At 29.1% G+C, this 13,808-nt stretch overlaps 1 protein-coding gene across 2 annotated transcripts in view; it reads right to left on the bottom strand.

Moving 5' to 3' along the window:
- The window catches only part of CaMKI (Calcium/calmodulin-dependent protein kinase I), a 195,578-nt gene extending 183,466 nt beyond the window's left edge, over window positions 1-12,112 (bottom strand). Inside the window, exon 1 of one of the 2 annotated variants that reach the window (XM_075363727.1) lies at window positions 11,749-12,112. In XM_075363727.1, coding sequence (XP_075219842.1) covers window positions 11,749-11,888 — 140 coding nt within the window. In that variant the 5' untranslated portion in view covers window positions 11,889-12,112. The remainder of the gene's footprint in view (window positions 1-11,748) is intronic. The other variant, XM_075363726.1, reaches the window with a different exon arrangement.
- Window positions 12,113-13,808: the final 1,696 nt, after the last annotated feature.

Genomic DNA, 13,808 nt, shown 5'->3' with positions numbered 1-13,808 from the left:
ATTTTTACTTAAGGAATGATTTTTTTCCGGAAATAGATGTGTTGTGTACGTATATGTGCAGGCGAGTGTGGGTGTATGTGAAGTATATCCTAACCTTCAATTTTGATGCAAAACAAATTAAAATACAAGATTTATGACAGTAATTTTTCAAAACAAATTACATTTAACCGATTAAAATCTCATAAGTGTATAATACCACAATCAAGGAAACTTTTATATACTTTTTTAAGGTATAATGTTAAGCAGTAATGTTAAAAAAAAAAAAAAAACATTTCAGCCTTCAAATAAAAGAAGATAACATGCGAAAATATTTTTTTGTTTTTTTACAATTAAGTTTTATTCCTTAGTTTATTATATACTATTAATAACATGTAACTTATTGTATAATTATGCAGAAAGTTAAATTTTCGAATTTACTTATCTGAATCGACTACCGAAATTGAAAATATTATAGACCACCGAGTATTAATACGAATAGAAAAGGGAAGAAATTAAAATAAAATCTAATAAATATGAGCCAAGTAAAGAGAGAGAAAAAATTTAACATAAATAAGAAAATTTAATAACAACAAAGGAAGTTAACATTCAATATCCTTCCATTAATCTTCAGTATATGCAACGAATATTAAAAGAAAACGACTTTACGGCCATTTTGTACGCAACATAATAAAATTTAACATTAAAAAAAAATGATTTTACAGCTAACAAATTGCATACTACTGTAAATATGCTGTACATATTGCGTTACAACCATTCGTTTTTAAAATCACAAATATTTTTTTCCCCCGACCCATCTGTATGATACTTAAATGTTAACGAGTAAAAAGACACAAAATTAAAAAGATCGGACAAACTTTAAAATAAAAATTTGGAAAATTTTATTCTCATTCTTTAAAAAATATTATTCGGCACTCGACAGGTACCGTAATTTTTATTCTACCGGCAACATTATAGAAAAGTGAACATATATAGTAACAGGTCGACATATCGGGTTCCTGATGTTTCGTATTTCCGGACTTTTTTACTTCACCTTGGCCCGAAGTTGCACAAACAAGCTAGGTCACAATCCTATATACGTATGTGTACCGTAACTCATGGAATTCAGTATTGTGTAATGTGGCGGCTTGGGTATAGACACTATGGAACTGCAGCACCCCCCTAATTTTAACTTGATATTATCGATAACATTAAATATAATGAGTCCTTTTTTCTTTCGTTCTTTCTTTATACTTGTACAATATATTATCCTTAAGCTTAATGTCAGTAGCCATCCCCCAGTTTATGAAAAAGATACAAATATCTTTGTGTAAAACTGTGCGCTTCACAGTTACAGCGGCGAGGTATTTGGCTGTTGTGCTCATACGCACATAAGAAGCTGCACGCGAGGCTGTGAGGGAGAGAGATAGAGAGGAAGGAGAGAGCACTGTCGCTCCCACAGTGCTGACCCTGACGTGCTGGTGGAAGGTAGGTTTTTTTTCACTCCGCGTGTGTATGGAACATCCGTTGTTCGTTCCTTTTTCTAGTTTAGTCGGTGGAAGGAATATGAAAGCGGTTTAGTTGTTTTTACAGTAGTGATCAGAAGATGGCGGAAAGCAAGGGTTCTTTGATAGCCAAATCTGTCCAAAAATATGCTGGAAGGGCGAAAGAGAAGATAATTATTAAAAACGAATTATGTATTTGTTTCTGTGTACATAGAAATTTAAATTAAGCACCGTTGGACTATAGTATTTTTAAGCGGAAATTTTATTACCTTATTATCTAATAATACTAAAAAATATTATCTGTAACATTTTATTATTTATTCAGTTAAACCGAATACGGTTTTTAAGCATAATTTGCTTAAAAACCGTGTACCATATTCTTGAATATGATAAAGTGTAGAATTAGATTACTATCCTACTTCCACCTATTCTATTTGATTCATTCTTTTCGGTTCTTTTATTTTACAGAAAATTTTAACCTTGACCCTGAAAAGCCCAGAAAATTTTTTTCTGGAGCAACACCCCCACTAATTTTAGTTACGAGCCGCCACAGATAGTATGCCTTTTGCGTATCGCGCTATTTTTCTATTTTTATGGAAATCGAATAAGGGTAAAGGAGGTAGTTACCCTTTAACTCATAGCAGGGTTAGATTCAACCGGTTAAGTTTCATAACTACATCGGCTGCCTTAATCTTTCACCTACCCGTAAATAAAAAACAAAGAGTTACACGATCGAATTAAATTACGTTAAGTATTTTCTACTTACATTGAACTGTTGTATGGCTGCCACTATCGCTGTACATTCCTTGTTAAGATCAAACCTGGATTTAAAATCTCATAGTATCAGTAAAACTGCCGTCCGATTTAAGGGACTATCATTTCTTTATACTATTATAGAATATAAATCGTTTAACGCCGAATCTTTTCGGTTTTATAAAAACCCAAAAAGTTCGGTTTACGTCATCAATTATAAAGTAAGAATTAGATAAAAATACATATAAGCAAACGGGTTAACATTTTCATTCTCTATGTTAGAGAAATGAATTTTTGTATTATATCTATAAATAAAATAATAAAAAATATTTTTAGAGGTTTTTCTTCTACATTTAAGAGATATAACCGAGTTATTTGAACAATTTCTTTTTTTTTAATTTTAAGGTAGGATATTAATTCGCTTTGTACTTATAATCTCTTAATTTATTCATAGCCGAGTTGAAAACGATGAGTTGACTGATAAAAACTTATAATGATTTATCAAGGATGCTTAAGAGATGATTCTAGATGTAACACTAATTTTTTTTATAAAAATATTAATTCTATACTAGAATTAATAGGTGTTTAAACTATACAACGGTTCCAGGCTGTGACTATTTATTTGAATTTAAATGAAATACTTGGGTTATTAGTTAGACGTCAGAAGGAAGGGCATTATTTATAAATAATTAAAATTTTAATTCTTCCCAAGAATGAATAAACAAAAAAATAAAACCAAAGGAAGAAAGGTTAGTCTACATACAAACAACTGATTATTTTACAATAAAAATACCTCTTTAAAATAATAAATGTAATTATAATAAAATGCAAAAACGCTATTCTGAATTCTACGGTTTAAATTAGCAACAAACTTAAAAAAATAGCAAGAAAAGTGATTTTGTTTAAACTAAAGAGTTGAATTTTTCAAATTTGATATATTTTTACTTCCTTGTACAAAGTAAAGGAAGTATTGTGATCGTGAAAAATTTCGGTTTTCAGATTTCAACGGAAATATCCATTTTGACCATCCCTGAATCCATTTTGACTACTTTTGGCGTGACGTACGCACGTACGTATGTATTTCGCATAACTCAAAAATGATTAACCGTAGGATGTTGAAATTTTGGATTTAGGACTGTTGTAACATCTAGTTGTGCACCTCCCCTCTTACTGCAATCGACTGAACCAAAACTGTCCAAAAAATAGAAATCCCAAAACATTTGGATTTTAGACTTTTTCTTAACTGTAGTAATAAGCCCTCATTGAGAGCTTTTCAGCGATATATCATGCGGTACTTATTTTCATTGGTTCCAGAATTGTAGCCAAATAAAATTTTAATTAATGAAATATTTGCATCTTACAAGGGGATGGCACATCGATTGGAATCAGACTTCATCTCCTTTTTTTAACGTTTTTTTTTAATTTAAATATATTGATTAATGAATAATTATTAACCTTCGATTGTAAAAAAAGTTTTACAATAAATAATAATTCAATAATAACAATAAAAAAAAATCAAAAGTTATTAATGAAATAAAATATTATGTGCTTTTAAAAACGTGTATATATAATTTAATAGGCGTACAAGGAAGTCATATTGTCTTCACATCAGATTTTTTTTATTCGAATTAATTCTTATTTTTCACCAATAAATTCTCATATTGAATTTAATATGAGATAAAAAATGAATCAATCTAAAATTCCATTGAGCATAGTGAATAAGAAGCAAAAAACATTTTTTTTTTTTTTGTCTTCAGTCATTCGACTGGTTTGATGCAGCTCTCCAAGATTCCCTATCTAGTGCTAGTCGTTTCATTTCAGTATACCCTCTACATCCTACATCCCCAACAATTTGTTTTACATACTCCAAACGTGGCCTGCCTACACAATTTTTCCCTTCTACCTGTCCTTCCAATATTAAAGCGACTATTCCAGGATGCCTTAGTATGTGGCCTATAAGTCTGTTTCTTCTTTTAACTATATTTTTCCAAATGCTACTTTCTTCATCTATTTGCCGCAATACCTCTTCATTTGTCACTTTATCCACCCATCTGATTTTTAACATTCTCCTATAGCACCACATTTCAAAAGCTTCTAATCTTTTCTTCTCAGATAGAAAAAAATACATAAAAAAACATAAATTCAAAATACAAGATTATATTAAAATACATTATAACTTTAAATATTTTTTATATAAATTGGATATTATCCTCCGTATAGAATCAAGATAAAAAAAAAATCAAGAAGATCACGCATCCATAAGTACTTATAACATTGTATCCAAAGCCGAAAACATATTATTTTCACGAAATATCAGTAAACAACAAAGAGACCTACCTACCTTAACTACTTAACATTCTTTTTTACGGATACAGATCTTCAGGAAATTCATAATTTCATAACTTTTTTTACAATTTTTCATTAACTTATATAGGGTTTTTCTATTTTTGTTTTAACTACAGATCTATTCAAGAATTCAGGTCAGATTTCTTCCGGATTTGTCGAGCGGGACTAACTTTTCTTTACGTTTAGGAGTCTCCTAAACACGATTCTGCAATATTTAAGATTTTTTCGTCCGCTCTACCGGATGCAAATTTTAACCGATTTTGACGAAACTTGGTGGGGTGATGTAAACTTATTGGGAATAAAGCCCTATTGATTTTTAGGCGAATCGGTTCACAGGAACCGGATTTAGAGGGAAAAAACTGGGCTTTTCAACGTTTTCAACGGGTACGTTTTCAACGTTTGTGAGCACGGCTCCAAAACCACACAAATTATGGGTAACAGATTTAAAGTAGGTTGTTGGCAATTAGCAATGTTAAGCGACCGATGGATTAATAACTCAACAACTATGTAAAAAGAAGAAACAGAAAAACACAAATATACTGGTATAATGTATTTATTGGAACAACACACCGTACCTCGCAGTATTATAAAAGAATACATGATACATTAAATACAAAAAACACCAAAAGAAATATTATTTTCAAAAACCATTACAGCAGTGCAACATTCTTTCTTTCTAAACTAAAACCGGAAATCTGCCCTTCTGACGTACTTACTCCAACAGTTTTTTTTACCTGAATTTTTCCAGGTAAAAACATATTCGTATATAAAACTAGAAGCTTCTGGAAAACAAAATAAATAGATTTTACACAATTTATAATTTTTTAAGAATCCTTTTTATTAGAAACTCACGGAAAAATCTCAATTTTTTTATTCCCAAATACTTGGGAAGTATCTTTGAATTTGAAGTGTCTAACAAATTCCAACTTTCTATGATGTCGTGGAATGACACTTTTCCTCAAACGTTTTCGCTACACGATCTGTTCTCCCCGGGCAAAAGAAATTATATCTCACTATTATATAAAGAGACAACTTTTTCGTTTGTTGCAGATAATCGCAAACTATTGCGATGGATCATTACGAAATTTTAACTGTAGTTTTCTTATGATCTCCGGAATGTTTACCACAGTTCAAACCTAACCCATCTCACTTCTACATAAATTATGAATAAAAAAACTAAAAAAAATATAACCTAGTACTACTTTCACCAAATTTAATATCACTGTCTATAACGATTATCAATGTCTATATGAATAATTCTCAATCAACTTCTTCAGATAGTTATGTAATTTACAAAATTTAATGCCATTTCTAATCTGGCGGCGACCCACGAGAACTCACGCGAGTAAAACAGAACTCTGTAGATTTTTATATCCTGAATTAAGAAGTCCCATCAGGTTAAGCCATATACATAATCGGCATAGATTCGACTTTCAATTCGGTATTAATATTTTCATACCGCCTAGGTCGGTGAGGTCACAGATGGGAAGAAGAACTTGCAGGACTATTAAAATCCATGATCGTAGACAACGCGTGAATCTACGCCAGAGAGTTCTTACAGACTTGGAAGAGCAACGTATAAGAAAGGCTCAAGATTACGCTAAATCTTTAAGTTATGAACAGCGATAAATGTGAGAGTAAGAACCCATACATAATTACCAAAAAACTATATTCAATCTTTGAAGTTCTATACACATATAGCGAAGATACAATATAAAATTAAATTATCAATACATTTAATAAACACTTTTTTTCTGTTTTATTAAATGTTTTAATTAAAGGATCTTCCCAATAATTTTTTTTTTAAACGAACGCGTAAAAATGTGTGTATTCTCATAACACAATCGAAGCTTAATCGTATGCAACAAACAAAACTAATTATTCCTTTCTTTCCATAGGGACCAAAGGGAAGTATTTCACTTAAAAAGTACACGTTATTAAACTTTTGCTTTAGATAATATTTTTTCTAACCACAAACAAAAATATGGGATAAACAGAAGCAGATTTTGAGACAATTAAACATTCGTCATATACAATAAACGGAATAAATAGTTTTGTGGAAGTTCGTAGAACAATCTTTCATGAATCAAACCATCTCGTGGAGGATCAAAGTTCACGGTAAAATTTTCACACGATGATTATACCTGCGATGATAGAAACAAATGTTAAAAAACTCTACTACTCTGCTTTATCAGAGAGTTACATTTATAAAAATCGATTAAAATATAATTTAAAACGTTTAAACTATAGATGTATACGTTCATCGATCGGTGAATTAAATAAATATTTAAATTGTATTATCAATTTTAAATAAATAAATATTATATTTACTAATATAAATATTTATTTTTATCGTATTAATAAATATTGAACTTTACTGAGAAAGTAAATATACACATTTACAGTATTAATTTACACTTTAAATCAGATTTTATAAAAAAAAAAATGTTCTCTTAAAGCAAGGATCTCTGAATTGAACTTAACGAAATAACAAACAAATGCAGTACACGATAAAAAATTAATTTTTAATAAAATAATTAGTTATTCTATTACTACGATAAAATTTACTAAACTATCGGTTAACTCATGTATAGGTTTAGGATTACATTTTAACCTCTATCTCACCCTATACACAACAAGAAAAACCAGGGAATGTCATTAAAAAAAAATTATCTACCTCTTCTGTAATCTTTTCGCCATTATTTTTAAAAAGTACTTTGTTTTATTAATGGAAATTATAATAGAATTAATTTATTAAGATTTTCCACATTGAAATTCAGATTTTATCAGAAAACGATTTCAGTTAATCATTTGTTATTTAATATTAACCATTACCAATGCACACAAAAAAGGTTTCATTGATATTAAAATCAGGATAACCATTAACATTTTTCTGTAATATTGATGAACCGGTACAGTAACACTGAACTTTTTAATGGAATCTTTTAAAATAATTAATTTGGATTTTAATTTACGTAAAACCTGTAAGACAAAATTTAAAAGTCAAAGAATGGATTGAATTTCAGAAAATACTGGAAGTAGTCAGACTCAAGCCGAAAAAGCTTTTTAATCCAGTAAAGAAATTCACTGGTATCAATCATAGATAGAGGAATTATCAAGAAATTGTTCAACAATATGTACGTACTATGTAGCGCTTTATGGGAGTAAAGCATTAACATGAATAAAACCAGAAATAATAACAGCTTTTAAAATGTTACAGCAAAATGCTGAATATTAGGTAACTACAGGTCGACCTCCCTCTTAACTAACCACTCGACGTCGTACGAACTTCATCAAAGTCCTTAGATATATCCGTAAAATTATTTTTTTCTGATTAATATTTTTAGTATACGGAGAAGTAGCATAAAGGTATTTTTTGTATACTAAATAATGTAAAGAGATTACATTTTTCTATGACAGAAAACTAATTGATCGCATTTAAAAAACGAAAAAAATACATAAAAGACAAATGTTTTAACCGATATTTGATCGTTTTATGATATTTAAATCATAAAAAAACACATTTTAATAATAGAAGATTTACTTAAAAATATAACTAAATTTACTTTTTTTCTGCTACGTTATAATCTAAGTTAACATACGTTACTCATCGACGCATTATTATTCGATTGCTTGACCGAATCATTATGTTTTTGTTTAATTCATTTTTGAAGACTGTCCGGTTCTACAGCTTATTAATTTCTGAGTTTCCTTTTAATTTTATTTATTTCTTTCTTTCTTTTATCAAAATTAGTGGGGTAAAGCGTATACGTATAATCCACACAATAAAACATAAATTAAAAGAGTTAGACAAACCGGTAAAATGTGTACGTGATTTCGGTGTCAGTGAAAAAAAAAATTGTAAATGATTGGCGACGTGAAATAATCACATAAAATTATAGTAAAAAAAATTATTTTATTTTTTTTTGTATACGGAAAAGTATATATAAATAAATATATATGTATGTATATATAATTTTTTTAAATAGTGTATTAAAAAAATGTTTACGAGGTCTTTCATGTTTTATAATGCATAATAAACAGATTAACTAACTGAAAATCCAACCCCGGCTAGGCCGGTTAAAACGGAGTCCAATTTAGATAGGATATAATTCAAGATGGAGTATTCCAACCCTTTAAGTGTTGATTTCACTTCATCTTTTACAGTGACTTGTCAAACAGAATTGGAGGACATAAAAGGATGAAAAACCAGAACAAAAAGCCGACTGCAGAAGGTAGGTTTTACGTTTAAAAAAAGCCGGTACCCGTAGATCACCTAAGGGTGTGGTTTCCTTTAAAAGGGTTGCTACATCCTGTAGGAAATGTTTAATCTTAAAAAGGACGGAACTACCGATTTAAAATAGGACACGATACGTGATTTTAATCGTTTTAAACACAAATACGTAAATATTTGCTCACTATAAAGTAAAGCACATGCGATGCAATTAACTTTTTATGTTAAGAATTTCGAGAGGTAAATACATAATAACATGAAATTATATACAAAACTTAAAGAGTAATGAACACACCGCAGAATGCAGGTAAATTCAAAAAATAATTTACTAATTTTTAAAAAAATTATCAGCGCATAAATTACTTCAACAAATTTATTTTGACTTAAAACGCACAGGAAGGCAAGAAAAATGAAAGCCCGGTAGCCATGGGCACTGAAACAAACATACAAATAAATCCGTTAAATCCAGAAAAACAAAAATACGAATGAACATCTTATACTTTTTTATAAAAAATATAATACTAACAACGATGGACACTTATTTGTAAAATATTAAATATAAATGATGTGATTTATCAATGATTAATTGCTGAAAAAATGAAGTAAAACCGACTGTTCTTCTAGACTCTCCAGAATTTTTCTATTATCCTTTTTTTCATAATTAATTGAATAAATTTGAACCAATTTCAACACTGAAATTTTACAAAGACCACTTTTTAATTTAATACGAAGTTCATTTTATTTATTTATTGTATAATTTTGCAATTACAAAAAACGGTATTACAATTTTCTGAGATATGTTGTAAAACAATTTTCCCGACGTGCAGCCTGTTTCGATGAAAAAATGGCATTTCTCTAATTGGTCTAATCAGATTGTTTTCTACTGAACGATTCATCTACGAAGATTCAAAACTCACGTCTAATGAACTTAAAACGATTTTTCTTAATAACAAAATTATTTATGGCTACGAAAATATAGGATTATAGCCTAAATTCGGTACGAAAACTGCGACAATTTTGGTGAAATTGTATGCAAATATACTTACAAACGAGAGTAATAAGTAGGAAAAATTTACGTAATATCAGAAATAGTTGCCTTATTTATATCTTCATAAGGTATTAGATGTGTGTGTGTATATATATATTATATACACACACTTGTATATATATATATATTTATATATATGTGTGTGTGTGTGTGTTAGTGTTGTGTGTGTGTTAGTGTTGTGTGTGTGTGTGTGTGTGTGTGTGTTAGTGTGTGTGTGGGAATACACATACGAATATATGCGATTCTTAAAACATAATACATAAGATAAGTGCAATATATTTCATGATCATCGATTTTTACAATACTTCACAATTTTGACCCTGGATATTACATTTAATTTTTTTAAATGTTAATATTTTTAAGTAAATAACGAATAGAAAAGACAAACCGACAAGGGGATATTATCATATTTATGAAAGAGAGCATTTTGCATACATAATTTAATAAAAGTACTTGCGTTTCATAGTAAAATAAAAATAATGGCCCTCAGTAGTTCAGTAATTAAACTTTCTAAAATATCTGAAGAAATTACAAAAAATAATTTTTTAACTCTCCGTAATATCGCCAGTATATAACCCAGTATATAACCGCTAATAACCCACGCACAATTTTTACTATCACAAGCTGCTCCGAAGGTAAGAAATCTACTTACGCAAAAGTAGCATATATTAAAGCTATCTACAGAAACAGATTTTTCTTATCGGTTCAGAACTCTATTAACAATAGCACTAACTTATACGAAAATAGTATTAAAAAAATTGAAATAAATGATTTTATGATAAAGAATAAGAACTGAATTGAAATTCTATAATAATAAAAAACTGATATTCAAAGAATTTAACTAGATTGTTGTCGGTGCAATGAAAATTAGGTAACTTTCAAAAGTACAGCTGTTAAATTCATTAATCGGATAATCTATATCAAACGGACTGCCCTGTAAACATCCAACATTTCTCCTACAATTTAGTAAAAAATAAATATATAAAAGAAAATATAAAATTATATAAAAGAAGTTAAAATTATTCTTATATTTTATATGAAAGCACAGCAGTTCAACTCAATCGTCATTCCTGACATAACTGAATAAAAAGTTATTTTTACGCGCCAAAGATCTTAATAAAAATGTTTCGTGACTTTAACGACTACCGATAAAAATATGAGAAAGTTATAATGTACCTACTACATACATATGCGTGTATGAATACGTAATCTTTACATGTAAACGAACATTTAAAAAAAATTAACATTAATAACAACTTAACAATTTTTTACAATTTTCAGGAAATAACTCAATTTAATTAAACGATTACAGTCTTAACAACAATTAGGTTATTTCATTCATAAAGATATGAAAATCTGTGTTCACAGCACCAAATATTTGACGCAATCCTTTCGCGTATGTACGTGCGAACACACCTGCACACGAGTGCGTGCGCGTGTCCCAAATAAAAATAATAACCTGTTTTATAGATATAATCACACTTAAGGTCATTCAATAGCTAAAAGGACACCTACTATTAAAAATAATTTAAGACAACAACAGGCTTAACCATCTGATAAATGCACACGGTATATCTTAATAAAAACATAAAAATAAAATTATATTTTTCAAGAAATCCGTAAAAGGATATAAATACTGATGTACTAATTTTTAAATGAAAAAGAAAAGAAGGTTATATACGCTCACATTCACTCCACAAACACCCTAGCACGACATAAAAAACATACTTACGTACGTATAGAGAAAAAAAAAACAAGAAAAAAAAAAATATATATATATATATACACAATCTTTTGTAGTAGTACCATTACGACCCCAATTAACGGTCAAATCTGCTAACATATAAATCTATTGTAACTAGAGTAAAAAATATTGGACAACTCACGTTCCAAGTAATTCTTTGAGATTATACTTGTCTTCAACTGAGGGCTGCTTGTCACTATCTTTCCCATCCTTTTTGGATTTTTTGGCAGAATCTTTTTTTCCAAATAGAGGCATTTTCAGACAGTCCAGCTGCCTTTGCATTCAACACGGGAAAAAATATAACCTCACAAAAGCACTTGAGAATTCACTAAGATAGTTTAAATAACACTACTAATAACAATAAAATACCGACATGCGACACTAGAATGACACATCATGCAACCGAGTCGAAACCACCTGCTCCAAAACATCGGAACGTCACAGAGTGGATGAAATCCACAATTCTCTCGGACTGCAAGGCGCTGTTCGCCGCCTGCTATCTCAGACTGCTACGTCAATAACGCAAAAACAACAACACCCGCGGCCTCTGTACAATAATCCAGCAACTAAAACCACGGCATTCCTTCCACAGGACTGCCAACGCCTCACGTATCGGCCTGGAACACTCTCATACGCGCAGTTCATTAAATCGCGTTGATAGTTGTAAGTGTAAAGCGGTATTTAAAAAATAAATAAATGTAGAAAATTATTAACGCTAAATGAAAAACAGGTAATTTCTTATCCCTTTCTCTCAGTCCTAAAAAAAATTGTATTTCAAATTAGATACCGAAGTTTATTAAATTAAATTAAAGATTGTCATTTTTTATTTTAAAACAAAGATTTATTGTGATTTATTATTTCGAGGGAATATAATTTTCTCCTTCCTAACCGATCTGCTGTTCGTTTTTCTTATGCAAATATAAAAAAAAAGTCAAATCAAAATTTTTATATCATTATTTGATTTTTCAGTTTACCCTATTTGTATTCAAATAGGGGAAGTTAAAATAAAAATCATATTGAAAATAATTTTAACTACTTTTTTAAATCTATTTCTTAAAAAAAAAATTTGTCAGATACTTCGCAAAAAGGATATGTTTGTAAAAAAATTGACATATCGAAATTCCCGGATTCGATTCCCGTTTGGGAGTAACAACAAATTTTTGTAGTAATTAATTTTAATTTCATAGCCTAAGCACAAAACAAATTTTGTATCGGAATTATCCACTTAAAAAATTCTAATTATACGGTTTAATATTATCAATCTGTGATATGTTAAATTCTAAATTGTTTATTTCATAGTAAGTTACAAGAAAAGGAAAATATTTTTATTTTCTGGTTTCAAAGAATTTGTTAAATAATTTCTATATTACTGCCCGTAAATGTTTATTTAAGAAAAAAATTAACTTTTACATCCTTTGCTTTGTATCTTTATAGATTTTTGTTTGTTTGATTGTTGCAGTTATAAATTTCGGAAAAGTTTTTACTCATTTTATTATAAAAAAAGAAGAAAACAGGAAGAGAGAAATTTATACATAAAGTTTCAGAAATAAATTGAAAAATTCTTTTTTCTCTTATTTTAATCTTGCTATTTTTCACTTTTCAATAGCACATATATTGTGAGATGTTATCTGCTTATAAAAGTTCTGTTTAATTCTTTTTTCTCTCGATCTATTTGTCGATATGAGACAATTCATGTGTATTTATCTTAAACATTTTTTTTTAAATTTATTTCTTTCCTGTACTGATAAAATAGTTAATTTTTAAGAGCTTTTTTATGATTTATCACATCTTCAGATAATGTCAGTTTATTTTTTTAAATTAATTTTGATAACGCGACATAGCGTTTCTTTTGCAGTCAAATAGGAGATATTTTATAAATAAAATGCAATAATGCTTAACAGTTATTTTTAGTTGATAATAGCATTAATAAAAGTGAAATAATAGTGGAATTATAGGGGACTGGGGAGAATTAAATAGGGACAAAGCATAGCGTGTTGCATGTCCTTAAACTACGTTACTTTGTTACGATCCGAACTACTGCATGCTGCTCCGCTATATTACTTTAATATGAAAGACCGCGTTTTCATAAACATACAACACGTTAACTCCGAATTAATTTACTTTCGTCAACACTTAACGCCGTAAAATTCACATAAAAATAATAAGTATAATTTATGAACTGCTGTGTTTATTTTTATCTAA

Source organism: Lycorma delicatula, chromosome 4 (genome assembly GCF_047948215.1).
Source record: "Lycorma delicatula isolate Av1 chromosome 4, ASM4794821v1, whole genome shotgun sequence".
Lineage (NCBI taxonomy): Eukaryota > Metazoa > Arthropoda > Insecta > Hemiptera > Fulgoridae > Lycorma > Lycorma delicatula.
Note: the sequence above shows the minus strand (reverse complement) of the source record. Positions and strands in the feature narration are given on the sequence as shown.